Source organism: Mobula birostris, chromosome 11 (assembly GCF_030028105.1).
Source record: "Mobula birostris isolate sMobBir1 chromosome 11, sMobBir1.hap1, whole genome shotgun sequence".
In the NCBI taxonomy this organism is placed as follows: domain Eukaryota; kingdom Metazoa; phylum Chordata; class Chondrichthyes; order Myliobatiformes; family Myliobatidae; genus Mobula; species Mobula birostris.
The window spans coordinates 76,496,274-76,517,162 of NC_092380.1; the positions used below are offsets into that span (position 1 = coordinate 76,496,274).

Sequence of the window (20,889 nt, forward strand, 5' to 3'; positions counted from 1 at the left end):
AGTTACTTTTATACAACATGATATTATTTCTGATCCGAATGGTAGATTTCTACTGTTTAGTGGTCTACTATTTAATTAAAAAGGTAGTTTTGGTTAATGTTTATGCTCCTAATATGGACTGTCTGGAATTTTATAAATCATTATTCAATCAGTTCCCGAATTTGAATGAGTTTTCATTGATCTGGGGCGGAGATCTTAATACCTATTTATCTCCAGCTTTGAACCGTTCGGCTCCTCTACGGACCTTACCTAATAAATCTGCAACTTTGATTAATTCATTCCTCTATGATTCTGGGTCGACGGACATTTGGCGTTTTTTGCATCATCAGGAAAAAGATTTTTCTATTTTTTCACATGTTCACCATTCCTATTCAAGAATTGATTATTTCTTTATTGACTCTCGTCTTATTTCTTCAGTGATTAAATGTGATTATGACTCTATAACCATTTCGGATCATGCTCCACTTAAGCTTTCTATTAAAATTCAGGCTAATACACAAAATAATAGACAATGGTGTTTTAATTCGCTGTTGCTTCAGGACTCAGACTTTGTTAACTTTATGAATGAACAGATTGATTTTTTTTACAATCAACTATACAGAGGATATTTCTGTGAACGTTCTTTGGGATACTTTTAAAGCTTATATTCGTGGTCAAATTATCTCGTATTCTGCTGCTTTGAGGAAGAAGCTGAAGCAGGAGGAGTTGGTAATTGTGGACAAGATTAAGGAAATTGATAAGAAGTATGTTACAGCTCCCTCTGAGGAGTTATATAAACAAAGAACTGAACTTCAAATGGAAGACAGTTTATTACTTTCGTCCTCGATTGTAAACCAATTAAAGAAAACAATAAGTGAATTTTATGTCCACAGTGACAAAATTGGCAAACTGCTGGCTAATCAGTTGAAGTCTAATTATGCTAAATCTCAAATTAATCAGATTTATAACCAAAATGACCCACTGATACTTGATCATGCGGGGATTAATCAAACCTTCTGTGATTTTTATTGTTCCTTATATCAATCAGAGTCTCCTCGAGACTCTAAATATATGAATGATTTTTTAGATAACCTAGACTTCCCTGAGATTTCACAGGATATGTCTTTTATGTTAGATACTCCCATTACCACTGATGAGATTAAGAATGTTATTTCCTCTATGAATTTGGGGAAAGCTCCTGGCCCTGATGGGTTTACCGTAGAATTTTATAAATGTTTTGCACCTTCATTAATCCCTTGGTTCTGTACGGTTTTTGAGGCTTCATTAAAACTTGGTAAACTTCCCGAATCTTTCAATAGAGCGTCAATCTCTCTAATATTAAAGAAGGATAAAGATCCTGCTCAATGTGCATCTTATAGACCAATATCCTTATTAAATGTGGATTCTAAAGTTTTTTCTAAGTTATTAGCAAACAGATTAGAAAAAGTACTTCCTTTTACTATTTCAGAAGAGCAAACGGGTTTTATTAAAGGTCGTTACTCTTTTTATAACATTCGCACACTGTTAAATATTGTTTATACCCCCTCACAAAATGTTCCTGAGTGTGTTATCTCTTTAGATGCTGAGAAAGCTTTTGATAGAGTAGATGGCCTTACTTATTTAAGGTGCTTGAATTGTTTAATTTTAGCTGGAAATTTATATCCTGGATCAAACTGTTATATCATTCTCCTGTGGCCTCGGTCCATACCAACTCTCTAAGCTCACCTTTTTTCCCTCTTTTTCGAGGTACTCGACAAGGTTGTCCTCTTAGTCCTTTATTATTTGATATTGCATTAGAACCTCTTGCAATTGCCATTCGAGAATCTCCAAATATTACTGGGATAACTCGGGGCTTAAAGTCCCATAAAATATCACTCTATGCTGATGACTTACTTTTATATATTTCTAATCCTCAAAAATCCATCCCTGCTGTTTTAGAGTTATTAGCACAATTTAGTCTCTCTTCAGGTTATAAATTAAATCTTAGTAAGAGTGAACTTTCCCCGATTAATAAACAACTTCCCTTATATCATAACTTTCCATTTAAATTGATTAGTAATTATTTTTCATATCTTGGGATTAAAATTACTTGTAAATACAAAGATTTATTTAAGATTAACTTTTTACCCTTAATTGACCATATTATTCAACTTTCATCTAAATGGTTTCCTTTATATTTAACTTTGATTGGTCGTATTAATGCAGTTAAGATGTTTTTTTTGCCAAAATTTCTATGTATATTTCAGGCATTACCAATTTTTGTTCCAAAATCTTTTTTTGATTAAGTTGACTCAAAAATTTCTTCATTTATTTGGCAAAATAAAAACCCGAGACTGGGTAAAATACATTTACAGAAACCTAAGAGAGATGGAGGTTTAGCATTACCTAACTTTAGATTCTATTATTGGGCAATTAATATTCGACATATGAAATTTTGGTTACTTGACCAGGATATACTATCCATTCCTAAATGGGTAGCATTGGAATTACAATCTGTTCAGGGCTATACAGTTGGCTCTATTTTAGGTTCCTCTCTTCCTTTTGATTTGAAACGCCTCAAACAGGTATCTAACCCTCATTGCTCAATACCCAGTCTAGAATAGCCTGCTCTCTAGTTGGTTCCTCGACATGTTGGTTCAAAAAACCATCCCGCATACATTCCAAGAAATCCTCTTCCTCAGCACCCTTACCAATTTGGTTCACCCAATCTACATGTAGATTGAAGTCACCCATTATAACTATTATGGGTGACTATTAACTAGTCTCTCTAATGCCTCTAGAGGGACTCTCTACATAGCAAAAGCTAATTCTTAAATCAATCACAAATTTAGAATTACAGTCAGGCAAGAAAATACCAACAGGATCAGACCTTCAAGCCTGCCCTGCTATCTAATATGATCGTGGCTGATGTATGATGACATCAGATGCTCTTCTGTGGCATTTCTCTGCATCCCTTTATTCCTTGATCTATAAAGTATAGCCACATTAACTTCTTCTAATGATCCAGCTTCTACATCCTGCCAGAGAATTCCAAAGATTCACCCACCTTTTCTAGATTCACTATGCACTGTATAGAAGAAATTGCTATATTCATCAGTTTTAAATGACCTTTATGTCGTAGCAATGTCCCCTTCATAAACACAGGAAATTCTGCAGATGCTGGAAATCCACAGCAGCTCACACAAAATGCTGGAGGAACTCAGCAGGTCAGGCAGCATCTATGGAAATTAATAAAGAGTCAAAATATCCCCTTATTCAAGACTTGCCACTAGTGAAAACATTCCAAATTCAACTAGTGGAGAAGTCCCTGTCAAGCCCCATTTGAAAATTAAAATTAGGTCCTTCTGTATTTCATTTACTTCTCTTCATTCAGATAATTTTCCTGTTGATGCCTTTCACTGAATTCTGTGACCTTGCACTTCCTCAGGTTTGCCAGTCTTTCCCCACTTGTTAATCTACGTATACCCTGTAGCAGGATTGCAGTGTCCTTATCACAACCTGCCCTTCCACCTATTCTTGTATCATCAGCAAACTTGGAAACCTTGCATGCTGTTCCTTTCTCCAGATCCTTAAATACTGAAAAACTATAAGGCAAGAACTGATTGCTGTGGTACTCTGCCAGTTATTTCATTCCAGTCTGAAAACGTTTCACTTATTACAAATGTTTCTATGTGACACACAGAATTATTTCTAATGTTCTTTCTTTACTTTTAATTTTTACATCAGTCTCCCATGTGGCACATTTTCAAATGTCTTTTGTAAAATGTTACAAATTCCTCGCTATGAACGTTCCATGTTGCACCCTCCATAAATTTGAATAAATTTGTCAAACTTAATTTTTCATAAACCCTATTGACTCAATTTAATTATATGCAGCTATCCTCAATGATTAGCTATTTCCTCTTTGATTATTGCCTCTAATATTTTGCCAATAATAGGTGTTAAATTAACAACAGGTATTTCCCTGCCTTTTGAATTTCTTTTTTCTGAATAAATCTGAAAGTTCAATGGAAGACACAGAAACTAACAGTAAATACAAAAAAAAATGGGTAAAACACGTGGGCTTGTAAAACATTTGAATTTTATATTTGACTTTTTCAATGTTGGGGAAAAATGCAAAGTGCATTACAACTAATAAAGTTCTTCTGAAATGCAACATTGGTTCTACTTGGCAGACAGATGATGTGGAGCTTGTTCCAATAGCAATGTGACACCCATATTATTATTGATGGGGAATGAGTACACAGTACTGTAGGACATTAGAGCTAACACCCTTCTTTGTTGTGGGAGCTTGTGTTTCTCCCTTAGAAAGCAGATAATTAGAAAGCAAGTTTATTGTCTCATCTGAAAGACTCCCTCGATAATGCACTAAAACAGGGGTTTAGGTTTTTTCTGCTCAAGTTTCTGGGGTACAAATACAACCTACAACATTCTGACGGAATATATAAAGTTAAAAATACATTAATTTTACAAGATGTGTACATTGATTTATTGAGATACAGTGTGGAATAGGCCCTTCGAGCCCCGTCACACAGCAATCCTCCAATTCAGACCTAGCCTAATCATGGGACAATTTACGATGACCAATTACCCTACCAATGGGTACGCCTTTGGATTGTGGGTGGAAAGCAGAGCAATCGTAGGAAACCCAGGCAGTCACGGGGAGAACGTACGAACTCCTTACAGAACATCACAGGGAGGCTAGCGCTTATGCCTATCCCTAAATAATCTTGATAACTTGCAGCTGAAGGGGAAATAGCACTTGATGGTGTTCTCCTGTACTCTTTGCTCTTGTCTTTCTAAATGACAGTGGTTCCATGCTTGAGATACAAGTTGAAGAGACCTGGGCACGTTACTACAGTGCATTTTGTAGATGGTATTGCAGTGCACACAAGCCAGTGGTAGAAGGTAATCACTGTGGTAGGTAGATAAGTTTTAACCTGCTTGGAGTAATATTTCTTATGGCTGAAGCTTGCTCATCCAAGCAAGTAGTTTAGTATTCCACCACCTTGGACATGTTGGAGAAGTTTTTAAGCCAGGAAGTGACAAATAGCAGCAACTCTGTGAAATAAATACAGGCATTCCAGAAGGTGGTCACCCAAACCATGTTTGTTTTTACCAGTTTAGTGAAGTTGAGTGCAGCACACTGGATAGCAAGGTGCAAGTGAGCCATTGCTTCATTGAAAGAGTCATTCTGTCATTAATGAGCTAGGAGAAGGGGAAAAGTTAATGAATACAGACATTACCATTTCTGAGTGTCTTTATTGTTAATGGACTTAGTACACAATTGATTATATGCACAATTGGACCAGCTGCATTACACGCCAGGTTAAAGGCCTGACATCTTGGAGTTAATGGCTCTCATCCTGTGACACGTCCCTAGTGACACATTGGAGGTTTTGTTTACAAGGGTGCTGGAATACTCTCTGCTTGCCTGGATCAGCAGAGCACAGCTCCAAACACTTACATGCTCAAAAAATTTCTCAAAGATGATTGGATGATTCTGGTCTTCTCAGAGGTGTCCACATCTCATTAAGGGAACTATTAGAACATTAGGGAATGCTGGAGGGAGGGGCGATCTTACCTTTCACTTGTCTCAACATGATCTGATTTGTTCATGCTGGTCCAAGTGCTTTCACGAATTAGTCTCTTTTGCCAGCATTGACCCATTTCTCTGCCATTCCTATCCATGACTCTGTCCAAATTTGTTTAAACAATGTAATTATACTTACCTCTATCACTTCTTCTGGTAGCTCATCCCATATTCTCACCACCTTCTGTGTTTAGATTGGCTGGTGGCACAGTGACATCAGCACCGGGCTTGAGAACAGAGATTCCCGAGTTCGATCCAGTGACAGACCGCCCCCGTGCCGGGTTGATGTCGAGCTCGCAACGCGGCCTCATAAAATAATACTGCGAAATGTCTGTGCGAGGAGTGGTGCCCCACACAGCCTTTCGAACCGTGCCTTGTAAGGCATGAAAATGCCCGATGCTGGCCTCTCAGGTCTGAGTCGACGTCATCACCATTGTGTGTGGAACAACTTGCCTCTTGGGTCACCTTAAATGTCTCCACTTTCAGTCCTATCCCAGATCACGTTAAATCTGTGCCCTATAATTTTAAGCTCCCCTATCCTAGGAAAGAAGCACTGTGACCTTTCACCTTATCTGCGCCCCTCATGATTTCCTAAAACTCTAATGTCACGTTTTGGCTTTCCTCGCTCCATAGAAAACATAGAAACATAGAAAATAGGTGCAGGAGTAAGCCATTCGGCCCTTCGAGCCTGCACCGCCATTCAGTATGATCATGGCTGATCATCCAACTCAGAACCCTGTACCTGCCTTCTCTCCATACCCCCGATCCCTTTAGCCACAAAGGCCATATCTAACTCCCTCCCTCTGAAGTTTAGCCAATGAACTGGCCTCAACTGTTTCCTGTGGCAGAGAATTCCACAGATTCACCACTCTGTGTGAAGAAGTTTTTCCTCATCATGGTAAACAGTCCCAGCCTATTTAGTTTCGCCTCAGCATGCAAACCCTCCAGCCCTGGATACATGCTTGTGAACCCTCTTCAGCTTAATCACATCATAGAACGTTACAGCACAGCACAGTACAGGCCCTTTCAACATTTTAACCCTTCCCTATCCTATAGCCCATTATTTTTTTTATCATCCTAATTAAGAATTTCTTAAATGTCCACAATCCCTAGCACTGTGTTCCATGCACTTACCAATCACTGTGTAAAGAAAAAAAAACTTACCTTTGACATCCCTATACTTTTCCACCCTGGGAAAAGTCTCTGGCTGTCCACTCGATCTATGCCCCTTATCATCTTGTCACTGCTCATCCTCCTTCACTCAAATAGAAAAGTCCTAGCTCGTTCAACCTACCCTTATGAGATATGCTCTCTAATCTAGGCCACATCCCTGTAAACAGTATCTCCTCTGCGTTCTCACTGACGAGGAGACCAAACTGTAATACTCCAAGTGTGGTCCAAGGTCTTTTAGAGCTGCAATATTGCCTCGTGGCTCTTGAGCTCAATCCCCCAACTAATGAAGGTCAACAAACCACACACCTTTTCAGCAACCCTATCAACTTGCACATCAACTCTAAGAGATTTATGGACATGCACCCCAAGATCCCTCTGTTCCACCACACTGCTAAGAATGCAGGCATTAATCTTATATGCTACCATCAAATTCGACCTTCCAAAGTGGATCAAATACACGCTTTTCGAGGTTGAACTCCATCTGTCACTTCTCAGCTCAGCTCTGTCTGCATCTAACCATTTGTCAAGCTATAACCTTCAGCACTATCCACCACACCACTGACCTCTGTGTCATCCACAAACCTACTAAATCATCCTTCCACTTCTCATCCAAGTCATTTATAAAAACCATTTACAGAGCAGGGGTACCAGGCCAGATCCCTACGGAACTCCGTTGGTCACTGATCTTAAGGCAGAACACAATCCATCTACTACCACCCTCTGCCTTCTGTAGGCAAGCCAATTCTAAATACACTTTGGAATCCATGCCTCCTGATGTTGTAAATGAGCCTACCATGGGGAACCTTATCAAACACCTTATTAAAATCTATGCTCTACCTTAATCAGTTCTTATAGTATGGTGACCAGATCTTCAAACAATATTACAGGTGCAGTCTCACCAACATCCTATAGAGGGGTAGCATGATGACGCAACTCTTGCACTTAGTCTAATGAAGGCAAATGTGCCAGGATTTCTTCACCATTTGCCTACATATTCTTGCTGCAACACCAGGTTTACAACGCCTTCACATTCTGCCATCTAGATTATACTTCCCACTGATAAACAACCACTAAGAAATGTAATAATTTTATTTTTTTTTGAAAAGCGGTGCATAGAAATACAGCAAGGCTTACCCAGTCATACCCTGTGAGAAAAGCAGAGCAGTAAAGGCTTCGGCACCTTCCTCAGTACACTCAGCTACAGCAGTGCATTAGATACAGAAGAGAGTCGCTGGTTCATTCAGTAGCCTCTTTCTATGGCAGCTTATGAACTTTCAAGCAACATCAAAAGATGTATCAGGTATTTTCAGTGTAACTTTATCACATTTTGTTGCCAAAATGCAGAAAAGAGGACCAAAGGAGATACAATCTGAACTCTACAGCTATAGCAAAAGAAAAGTTGATAGTTCATTGTTTTCCATATAATTCAGGAACGGATATTTCCAAGTTGATGGAATCACATACATTCTCAATAATCGCACCAGAAAAAAACTCAAACTGTAAATCGATGAGAAGATTGAGTTCCTCACTCCATCTCCAACATGCACTGTGTCTTCTGCACATGCACAGTTAGACCATTCATCCTCCAAGTCATAAGTCACTCTGGCATTACAAAAATCTGTTGCAGTCAACACATTACAGATATTCAGTATAATGACTGCTAAATCCAGACAATAAAATACTAATAAAAACACAGTAAATATATTTACAATATACAATCCAATCTGCATTAAAGGTGAACATGGCTAAATGTATTTGGATTCTTCTCTGATATTGTTACAGCTCAGTCTTTGACAAAAAAAGATGATTTTCTGAAGTTGAAAGTGTAATCCACTTTTTTCCAAAACATCAATGGGTCAGAGTAAGTTGCTGTGCAACAGTCAGTGGTCCTTGTGATATCAACACAGCATGAATGCAACTAACTCTTCTTGTGAAGGAACTTCATTTTATTTCCTGTAAGAAAATAGTTTCATTAGTGTTGTTAATTAGAAAAATAAACAATTTTCTTCAAAACAAAAACCTGATTTGTTTGATACTAATGAGAATTTTAAGCTGACGTTACAGTTCGCTCTCCTCTTGGCTGATGTCAAGACAGCTGTTCTATTTCTGTTCCCAGTTTTCTTTATAAACAGGTCAGGGGAGTCACAGAGTTGACGTGTTTCTCTGATGTAACTTTCTACTTTGAGTGTGTCGAACTTCCACTGGCTGCTTAAATTCCAGATGCCTTCATATATTAACATAGAAAATAGGTGCAGGAGTAGGCCATTCGGCCCTTTGAGCCTGCACCGCCATTTATTATGATCATGGCTGATCATCCAACTCAGAACCCCGCCCCAGCCTTCCCTCCATACCCCCTGATCCCCGTAGCCACAAGGGCCATATCTAACTCCCTCCTAAGTATAGCCAATGAACTGGCCTCAACTGTTTCCTGTGGCAGAGAATTCCACAGATTCACCACTCTCTGTGTGAAGAAGTTTTTCCTCATCTCGGTCCTAAAAGGCTTCCCCTTTATCCTCAAACTGTGGCCCCTTGTTCTGGACTTCCCCAACATCGGGAACAATCTTCCTGCATCTAGCCTGTCCAATCCCTTTAGGATTTTATACGTTTCAATCAGATCCCCCCTCAATCTTCTAAATTCCAACGAGTACAAGCCCAGTTCATCCAGTCTTTCTTCATATGAAAGTCCTGCCATCCCAGGAATCAATCTGGTGAACCTTCTTTGTACTCCCTCTATGGCAAGGATGTCTTTCCTCAGATTAGGGGACCAAAACTGCACACAATACTCCAGGTGTGGTCTCACCAAGGCCTTGTACAACTGCAGTAGTACCTTCCTGCTCCTGTACTCGAATCCTCTCGCTATAAATGCCAGCATACCATTTGCCTTTTTCACCGCCTGCTGTACCTGCATGCCCACTTTCAATGACTGGTGTATAATGACACCCAGGTCTCGTTGCACCTCCCCTTTTCCTAATCGGCCACCATTCAAATAATAATCTGTTTTCCTATTTTTGCCACCAAAGTGGATAACTTCACATTTATCCACATTAAATTGCATCTACCATGAATTTGCCCACTCACCCAACCTATCCAAGTCACTCTGCATCCTCTTAGCATCCTTCTCACAGCTAACACTGCCACCCAGCTTCGTGTCATCCGCAAACTTGGAGATGCTGCATTTAATTCCCTCATCCAAGTCATTAATATATATTGTAAACAACTGGCGTCCCAGCACTGAGCCTTGTGGTACCCCACTAGTCAACGCCTGCCATTCTGAAAAGGTCCCATTTATTCCCACTCTTTGCTTCCTGTCTGCTAACCAATTCTCCATCCACATCAATACCTTACCCCCAATACCGTGTGCTTTAAGTTTGCACACTAATCTCCTGTGTGGGACCCTGTCAAAAGCCTTTTGAAAATCCAAATATACCACATCCACTGGTTCTCCCCTATCCACTCTACTAGTTACATCCTCAAAAAATTCTATGAGATTCGTCAGACATGATTTTCCTTTCACAAATCCATGCTGACTTTGTCCGATGATTTCACCGCTTTCCAAATGTGCTGTTATCACATCTTTGATAACTGACTCCAGCAGTTTCCCCACCACCGACGTTAGGCTAACCGGTCTATAATTCCCCGGTTTCTCTCTCTCTCCTTTTTTAAAAAGTGGGGTTACATTAGCCACCCTCCAATCCTCAGGAACTAGTCCAGAATCTAATGAGTTTTGAAAAATTATCACTAATGCATGCACTATTTCTTGGGCTACTTCCTTAAGCACTCTAGGATGCAGACCATCTGGCCCTGAGGATTTATCTGCCTTCAATCCCTTCAATTTACCTAACACCACTTCCCTACTAACATGTATTTCGCTCAGTTCCTCCATCTCACTGGACCCTCTGTCCCCTACTGTATTCATACAATACAGAGACAACTATCCATTCCAATCAGTTTTATTTTCCTGCCATTCCCTATAACTTCACACATTTTCTTCCCAATTATTTCAGAAATAATCGTTGGGTAGATTCAGGCTCACTGTGGTTGACCTAAGGGAATCATCAGTAGTCTAGGACAAGCAGAGTGATGATAACTGCTTGATTCCTAATGCTGCACTAGACTGGCAAATCCACCTCATCTATCTGACTACAGGCAGACCTGATGTAGGTTTGAAAACCCCTATTCTTTGGAATTCCCATAAATTCCATTATCAATAATTTTTGCTACTTTACTTTTTAATGTCATTAATTCTGTATTGTCGCCTTATGTTTTTTTAATACTTTAAAGCAAATTTCAGTTTTAAAAGATCGTAATAGACTTTGAAAGGAGGCAAGGCTTGCTTTCTGGTTGTGTAATCTGTGGGCAAGGCCTTAGCTGTACACAGTGAGGCCTTGATTGAGAGCCCAAGGCAAATACGCCCATCAATCTACACAAGATTGGTGCAAGTGTGGATAAAGCTCGAGTGTTGGATGGTGGCATGTCTGGGAGATGTATTCAATCCTGTTTCCACCATCTTTTTGTGCAGTGTGTTCTAGATCAGCAGTTATTTTAGGTACTGCTGGTTTTTATTCTTAGCTCAAAACATTGACTGTTCATTTCCCTCCGTACACGCTGCTTGATTTGCTAAGAACCCTCAGCATTCTGCTTGTGTTGCTCAAGATTTCCAGCATCTGCAGAATCTCCTATGCTTATCAAGTTTTTATTGTTTACTACATCTGAGCTTCATATTAGAACTATGGAGATTATACAGTCTAATACATGGCTAAGGAGTTGGTGTAGGAGGGAGGGCAAAAGATTTTAGGATCAATGGTATCTTTTCCAGGGAAGGTGGAACCTGTAAAGAAGGGACAGTCTGCATCTGAACTGGAGGAGGATTAACATCCTATCGGGAAGGTTTGTTAAAGCTGTACAGTGGGGGTTTAAACTGGAGATGCAGGGGCGTGGGAACCAGAGTGTCAGAAAATTTAGAAACATAGAAAAACCTATAACACAATACGGGCACTTTGTCCCATAATGCTGTGCCAAACATGTACTTACTTTAGAAATTGCCCATAGCCCTCTATTTTCCTAAGCTCCATGTACCTATCCAGGAGTCTATTAAAAGTTCCTATTGTATCCATCTCCCCCACCATCGCTGGCAGCCCATTCCACGCACTCACCACTTTGCTTAAAAAACTTACCCCTGACATCTCCTCTGTACTTACTTCCAAGCTCCTTAATACTGTGCCCTCTTGTATTAGCCATTTCAGCCCTGGGAAAAAGCCCCTAACTATCAACGCCTCTCATTATCTTGTACACCTCTATCAGGTCACCTCTCATCCTCCGTCGCTCCAAGGAGAAAAGGCCCAGTTCACTCAACCTTTTCTCATGAGATTTACAAGATCTCCTCTGCACCCTTTCTATAGTTTCCACATCCTTCCTGTAGTGAGTTGACCAGAACTGAACATAGTATTCTTAGTGGAGAGGTTGTGGAGGCAGATGTTGGTAACATCTCAGACAAAGTTAGGAATCAAAAAGCTGAGCATGGTGCAACAAAATTGGAGAGGGTGAATACAGGACTAATCCAATATTACATGTACTTGTTGGAAAACGTATGTGAACCTTTGCTTTCATTAACTGGTATGACTCCCTTGGTACAGCAGTAACTTCAACCAAACTTTTCCAGTAATTGTTGATCAGTCCTGCACATTGGCTTGGAGGAATTTTAGGCCATTTCAAAACTGCTTCAACTCTGGGACGTTGGTGAGCTTCCATGTATGAACTGCTTGATTCAGGTCCTTTCACAACATTTCTGTAGGATTAAGGTCAGGACTTTGACTTGGCCATTCCAAAACATGAATTTTCTTCTTTTTAAACTATTCTGTTGTTGATTTACTCTTGTCATTCAGATCATTGTCTTGTTGCATTATCCAATTACTATTAAGCTTCAGGTGATGGACTGCTATCCTGACATTCTCCTGTAAAATGTCTTGATACAATTTTGAATTCATTGTTCCCTCAATGATTGCAAGCTGTCCAGGCCCTGAGGCAGCAAAGTAACTCCAAACCATGATGCTCCTTCCACCATGCTTCAGAGTTGGGGTGAGATTTTGGTATTGATGTGGAGTGCCCTTTTTCTTCCAAACATAGCAGTGCACATTTCTGCCAAGAAAGTTTAACCTTTGTCTCATCTATTCACAGAACATTGCCCCAGAAACATTATAGAACATCCAGGTGGTCTTTTGCAAACTTGAGATGTACAGCAATGTTTTTTTTTTGACAGCAGTGCTTTCCTCCGTTGTTTCCTTCCAAGAACACTATTCTTGTTCAGTGTTTTTCTTATAGTGGACACATGAACAGAGACTTCAGCAAGTTCTAGAGATTTCTGCAGGTCTTTTACTCTACCCTTGGGTTCTTTTTCACTTCCTTCAGTATTGCACGTTGTGCTCTTGATGTGATCTTTCCAGGATGCCCACTCCTAGGGAGAGTAGCAAGAGTACTAAGTTTCCTCCACTTGTAGACAATTTCACTTTCTGTGGACTGATGAACACTCAGGTCTTTAGAAATGTTCTTGTAGCCTTTTCCAGCTTCATGGTATCTCTACAATTCTTCTTCTAAAGTCCTCTGAAAGTTGTTTTGATCGAGGCATGGGTGCATATAAAAAGATCTTTCTTGAGAAGAGCAGGGCACCTCTACAGCCCACACCTCCAATCTCATCTCATTGATTGGAACATCTGACTCCAAATAGCTTTTGTAGAAGGCAATACCCCAGAGGTTCATATACTTTTTCTAACAAATACATGCAATATTGGATCATTTTTCTCAATAAATAAATGAAGAAGTATAATTTTTGATGTTATTTGTTTATTTGGGTTATCTTTATCTAGCTTTAGGACTTATATGAAGATTTGATCACATTTTAAGACATATTTATGCAGAAATAGAGAAGATTCTACAGGATTCACAAACTTTCAAGCACCACTGTAATACAACAAAGATTAGTGGGAAGTTAGAGGATTGGAAAACTTCTAAAAACCAACAGAAGGCAACAAAAAAGTCATTAAGGAGGTAAAGATGGAATACAAAAGTAAGCAAGCCAGTAATATTAAAGAGGATACCTAAGGTTTCTGCAGATGCATAAAGTGTAAAAGAGAGGCAAGAGTGAATATGGGACTGCTGGAAAACGATGCTGGAGAGGTAGTAATGTGGGACAATGAAATAGCAGACGAACTGAATAAGTATTTTGCATCAGTCTTCACTGTGGAAGACACTAGCAGTATGGTGGAAGTTCCGGATGTCAGGGGTCATGAAGTGTGTGAAGTTACCAGAATGAGAGAAGGTTCTTGGGAAACTGAAAGGTCTGAAGGTAGATGAGTCACCTGGACCAGATGGTTCACACCCAGGGTTCTGAAAGAGGTGGCTGAAGAGATCATAAAGGCATTAGTAATGATCTTTCAAGAATCACTAGGTTCTGGAATGGTTCCGCAAGACTGAAAAACTGCAAATATCACTCCAAGAAGAGAGGGAGGCAGAAGAAAGGAAACTATAGGCTGGCTAGTCTGACCTCAGTGGTTAGGAAGATGTTGGAGTCGACTAAGGATGAGGTCTCAAGGTATCTGGAGGCACATGATAAAATAAGCCATAGTCAGCATGGTTTCCTCAAGGGAAAATCTTACCTGACAAATCTGTTGGAATTAATTGAAGAAGTAACAAGCAGATTCGGTTGATGTTGTGTACATGGATTTTTAGAAGGCCTTTGACAAGGTGCCACACATGAGGCTGCTTAACGAGCTACAAGCTTATGGTATTACAGAAAAGATTCTAGCATGGTGGCTGATTGGCAGGAGGCAAAGAGTGGGAATAAAGGGAGCCTTTTCTGACTGGCTGCCGGTGTCTAGTGGTGTTCCACAGGGTTCTGTGTTGGGACTGATTCTTTTTTATGTTATATATCAATGATTTGGATGATGAAATTGATGGCTTTGTTGCAAAGTTTGCAGATGATCTGAAGATAGGTGGAGGGGTGGGTAGTTTTGAGGAAGTAGAGAGGCTACAGAAGGACTTAGACAGATTATGAGAATGAGCAAAGAAACTGCAGATGGAAGACAGTGTTGGGAAGTGCATGGTCATGCACTTTGGTAGAAGAAACAAAAGGGGTTGCCTATTTTCTAAATGGAGAGAAAATACAAAAAAACTAAGAAGTGAAGTGACTCGGGAGTCCTTGTGCAGGATTCCCTAAAGGTTAGTTTGCAGGTTGAGTTTGTGGTGAGGAAATCAAATGCAATGCAGGCACTCATTTCATAAGGACTAGAATATAAATACAAGGATGTAATGTTGAAAATTTATAAAGAATTGGTGAGGCCTCACTTGGAGTATTGTGAGCAAGTTTTGGCACTTTATCTTAGAAAGAATGTGCGGAAACTGGAGACGATTCAAAGGAGGTTCACAGAAGTAATTCCAGGGTTGAATGGCTTGTCATATGACGAACATCTGATGGCTCTGGGCCTGTACTCAGTGGCATTCAGAAGAATGCGGGGGTGACCTCATTGAAACCTATTGAATGATGAAAGGCCTTGATAGAGAGGATATTTCCCGTGGTGGGAGAGTCTAAGACCCGCGGACACAGCCTCAGAATAGAGGGTCATCCTTTTAGAATGGAGATGAGTTCTTTAGCCAGTGGTTGGTGAATCTGTGCAATTCTTTGCTACAGGCAGCTGTGGAGGCCAAGTCTTTACGTACATGTAAGGCAGAGGTTGATAAGATTCTTGATGGCCAGGCCATGAAGGGATACGGGGACAAGGGAGGAGATTGAAGTTGCGAGAAAAAGTGGATCAGCCATGATGTAATGGAGGAGCAGACTCGATGGGCCAAATGGCCTAATTCTGCTCCTATATCTTATGGTCTTGTTATCTACAATTTGAAATTATGTCTAGCATACCTGCATTGATGTAATTTGTATAGTCAAAAAGAGCAGTGGTTAAATAGAGTATTATGTGGATAACAATGAAATAAATCTATCCATATGTCATCACTTCTTCTTCTATCTCCTGGATCATTTTGTATCTACACCCTTTGGATTTGCTATTCTTTTAACAGTTTGAACATTCAGTGTTAAAGTACTCACCAAGTCCTTTCAGAAATTTGTTCACTCCACTCTGTTCTGTGTCTGGCAGTTCCTCCAAATATTGTTCAACTCTTTGCTCAAATAGACCTGAGGGGAAGACAATAAACCAGCACTAAATATGGCTGTGAACGATGGCACTTCATCAGCTGCTACAGGAGAAGTCAAAGTTATAAGAAAAGTTTAATTGGTGATACATACATGTGGTAGCACATTTCCTGCTGTGAGTTTGATCAAAGTAAATTACCAACATGTCTACCGTGTTTAAGTGTGTGATCCCAGAATAGTTGTGATTATTGCTAAAATAATTAACCTTGCAACATTTAGTCTCAAAAGATCTTGGAAATCAATGTTTGCTGTCATGGATGTGCCTCCATTGTGGGTCCAGTGAGGAGAATTGTTTCTAACTTCAATTGATGGACACTGGAGGCTGTCCATCAATGGACAATCCAATGGTGCAAACCTGCAGAAATTTATTGGAGTCCTACAAATGTGTAAGCAGTTCATAGTGCATCACCAATTTTACAAGTTCAAGGTCACTTTCTCTATAAGCTTATGTATAAATATTGAATTAAAAATATAAGATTGCTACAAACTGCAGAGGGAACCCTCTTCAAATTCTATTCATTAGATCAAATGCTGAAAAGAACCTAGTGATTGAAATGGTAGAAAATGGAGTTCTTCCAAATCTCTACCATAGAGTGCCCTGTTGCAGACTGAATGGGATTACTAATTTCCATGCATTTGGAAAGACAATGAAGCCATCAGCTTTGATATCCTTGAAGGAAAATAATAAGATGCACCAAAGGGTGAAATCTGCTCACCAATGACATCAAGCCTGTGTTTATTACAGTCACATGGTCAGCTCACCTGCAGGTTGGAATTCGCACAGGCAAACACTGTACAACTAGAACTTGCAGTATACTGGGAGGTATTTGAGAGGACACAAACAAAGCTACATCTGTAAGGTTCATCTTCCCTATAACATATTTGTACAAAGTTTAGCTGATTGAAAGAAGTTAATCTAAAACCTATTATATGATGTCTTTGCAGAAAAATTCAGTACTTAATATGTTATGGAAGAATAATAACAATTTAAAGACTATTGTTTCTGCTTGTTATTAATCAACATTACTTTAAACATCAATTTAAGAAATTTTAAATTTAGGAAGGTTTATAAATTTTCAGATGCTCAAGTAAAACTGATATGTTTGATGCTTGATTGTAACGTGTATTTTGATCTAACCACATGTTGAGCTTTAACATACTGGAACCATTATCACTGCTTTGCTACAGTCTCTGAAGTGGTATAAGCATTTTCCTTTGAATGTCTGTCAGTAATGTGACTCTTTGTAATCTTTAATCCATGGTTGACTTGGTGAAATCAGCTGCTAAAATGCCCTGCAGATTTGTATTTCTCCCACTCTGCCGTCCCCTGGGGTCATCCCAAAAATATTGATCCTGGTTTAGGCTTTACTGTTCAACCATTTATACATATTTTAATTATTTTGACTGGTCTCAAATAGTTTAGCTATACTTTTAAACTAAGAAGTATGATCGTTAAACCTAGCATGCATTGGGCAACAACAGGAGCTAAGGGGAATTGTCTTCACCCACTTTCCATGGAATACAATACCGTGTAGGTAAATATGAAGAAAATAGTGCTAATTTCTGCTACAAAATGAAGCTACGTTTGGCACCCTGGGCGATGTGGCTGTTGTGCAGCAATGGGCCACTGTAAGGCCAGGAAATTTGCCCTGTGATATCAGTAGTTTGATTGAGTTTATAGCTACCATTAACAATACAATAATTATTGAACAAAAAAAATAGAAACAGTGTAAGTCAGCATTTTAAGGGACACGGGTGAACTTAGAACAGTTAATGAGGATTGGATAGTGTTTGGAAAGATAACAAGATTGTGAATATCAAATTTGATGTCAACAATGTGAATGTGAGCCAGATGTTAGAAAAAGTGCCATATGACAGATTGATCAGGGTGTTAAAACTTTTTAGAATCCTAAGAAAAATGGTTTAAAAATTGGCTCATTGCGAGAAATCGAAGTCATTGAGAATTTATCAATAGAGAGCTGTGGCAAGTATCAATTGCTGGGACATATTACTGTGTATATATATATATCCCATTCTCTATGTGGTATATATCATTAGTATTCCTCAATTTATAAATTTTCACTAAAATGTCATTTAACATTTTAAGGTACAAGTCTTTGATTTACAAATCTGCCTTTCACTATGAAGAATAGTGTTTCAATCTCTTCATAAAAGGATCTAGAATCAGAATCAGGTTTATTATCACCGACGTGTCGCGAAACTTGTTAACTTAGCAGCAGCAGTTCAATGCAATACTTGATAATATAGAAAGAAAAAAAGTAAGTAAATTGATTACAGTAAGTATATATGTATTTTAAATAGATTAAAAATAGTGCAAAAACAGAAATTATATATTTAAAAAAAGTGAGGTAGTGTTCATGGGTTCAATGTCCATGTAGGAATTGTATGGCAGAGGGGAAGAAGCTGTTCCTGAATCACTGAGTGTGTGTCTTCAGGCTTCTGCACCTCCTTCCTGATGGTAATAATGAGAAGAGGGCATATCCTGGGTGATGGGGGTCCTTAAAATGGACGTTGCCTTTCTACATTGCACCATCATAATGCACTTCTTAAATGGTTCCAATAATTCCAAATTCCAGAAATTAAATTCCACTTAACAAAATATTTTCTTTCATAAATCAAGTGATTTTGATTTAAGTAGGGGGTATAATTAACATATTGTGTGATGATCCCAAAACGGCCGGTGAGAGTAAAAAAGTATACTCTCTAAACAACAGGAAGGTGTCAATGGACTGGTTAGGAGAGCATAACTATAATATATGAAATCAAATCCATAGCATTGGGTTAATGCACCAGGGAGAATTAACACAAGGAGAATACGTGATGAATGTAGAATGCTAAGAAGTAGAACAGTGGAGTCTTGGAGTGATCGCACACAAATTTCTGAGGATAACAGGATGGATAGGTAAGAAAGTTAAGAAGGCATACAGAATTCTTTATTGGCTGAGGTATCAAATATAAAGCAGTGATGCATGAAATGTGCCTCAGGCAACATAGAAACATAGAAAACCTACAGCACAATACAGGCCCTTTGGCCCACAAAGCTGTACCGAACATGTCCCTACCTTAGAAATTACTAGGGTTACCCAGAGCCCTCTATTTTTCTAAGCTCCATGTACCTATTCAGGAGTCTCTTAAAAGTTCCTATCGTATCCACCTCCACCACTGTCACTGGCAGCCCATTCCACGTACTCACCACTCTCTGCCTAAAAAACTTACCCCTATCATCTCCTCTGTACCTACTTCCAAGCATGTTAAAACTATACCCTCTCGTGCTAGCCATTTCAGCCCTAGGAAAAAGCCTCCGACTATCCACATGAACAATGCCTCTCATCATTTTATACACCTCTGTCAGGTCACTTCTCATCTTCCATCACTCCAAGGAGAAAAGGCCGAGTTCAATAAACCTATTCTCATAAGCCATGCTCCCCAATCCAGGCAACATACTTGTAAATCTCCTCTACACCCTTTCTATGGTTTCCACATCCTTCCTATAGTGAGGAGACCAGAGCTGAGCACAGTACTCCAAGTGGGGTCTGACCAGGGACCTATGTAGCTGCAACATTACCTCTCGGCTCCTAAACTCAATCCCACGATTGGTGACAGCCAATGCACCGTATGGTTTCTTAACCATAGAGCCAACCTGTGCAGTGGCTTTGAGTGTCCTATGGACTTGGACCCCAAGAAACCTCTGATCCTCCACACTGCCAAGAGTCTTACCATTAATACTATATTCTGCCATCATATTTGACCTACCAAAACAAATCACTTCACACTTATCTGGGTTGGACTCCATCTGCCACTTCCCAGCCCAGTTTTCTATCCTATAAAAGTCCCGCTGTAACCTCTGAAAGCCCTCCATACTATCCACAACACCCCCAATCTTTGCGTTATCAGCAAATTTACTAACCCATCCCTTCACATTGCACATTCAGACAGAGATGTAACACAAAGATTTTTACTCCTCACGTATGTGAAGGATGTAAGAAATAAAGTCAATTCAATAAATCTGCCTGTAGCTGAGTGACTGTGCAAGAAGGGGACTAGTGAGGAAGGCCACCAAGAGACCTTTGACATCTCTGGAGGATTTACAAGCTTCAGTGGCTCAGATGGGAGAGACTGAGCATACAACTGTTCCATTGTTCAAAAAGAAACAAACCCAGCCTTGTCACAAGTAACTACATTTAATAAATGTTTAAAAAATTGAAAGGACTAGACAAGGTGATCACAGAGACCCATTTCCCCGAGAAAAGTGGTAGGATTAGAGATAAGGCAAGTAAAAATATTTCACCCAAGCAGCAACAGGGACCTGAAACTTAATGTCTGAACTTCTCACCATTCTGAATGAACACTTGAAGATTGATAACCTTTAATGGACAGAAAACTAGGTAATGCAAGTATTCTAATTGGCCCTTTTATTGTGCAGGATGGACATAATGAGCTGAATACACTCCCTCTGTGACGTAAATATCTATGATTCTTAAAGTCGTCCGGCTTAATATTTTCATTCACATCAGTCAACTATTGCTTACATTCAATTGGTATCAGAGCTCTGCAGACCAAACCCAGACTCAACATTACCCACAGAAAGTGACACAATATAGTGTGCTAATTCTTGAGTGAGGGCTTAAATTTTGTTGAAAATAATGGAACGTCTGTACCATTTTTGTGTCATTGTTACCTATTAATTTTAGCAATAATGTTTTTAGTTTATTGAACAGATGTGATAGGATACTTTTCCTTTTAATGTCCAGTGTCTGGGAGATACAGTTGTGCACGTGAGCTAATAGGAACTACAGGGTTTCCTGTTTAATCTTTGATCACTACAGCATCAGATGTATTCTTTACTCCTTCGTACTCTGACTTCTTCCCTTCCTTTTCAGTCCTGATGAAGGGTCTCGGCCTGAAACATCGACTGTTTACTCTT

The 20,889-nt window shown here is 39.5% G+C and overlaps 1 protein-coding gene across 7 annotated transcripts in view; it reads right to left on the reverse strand.

The window, feature by feature from the left end:
- Positions 1-7,816: 7,816 nt before the first annotated feature.
- The window catches only part of dennd2b (DENN domain containing 2B), a 527,103-nt gene continuing 514,030 nt past the window's right edge, over positions 7,817-20,889 (reverse strand). For all 7 annotated transcript variants that reach the window (XM_072272571.1, XM_072272574.1, XM_072272573.1 and 4 more), the window contains 2 exons: positions 15,840-15,926; positions 7,817-8,698 (listed from right to left, as the gene is read on the reverse strand). In XM_072272571.1, the coding sequence (XP_072128672.1) occupies positions 8,664-8,698; positions 15,840-15,926 (122 nt within the window). In that variant the 3' untranslated portion in view covers positions 7,817-8,663. The remainder of the gene's footprint in view (positions 8,699-15,839; positions 15,927-20,889) is intronic.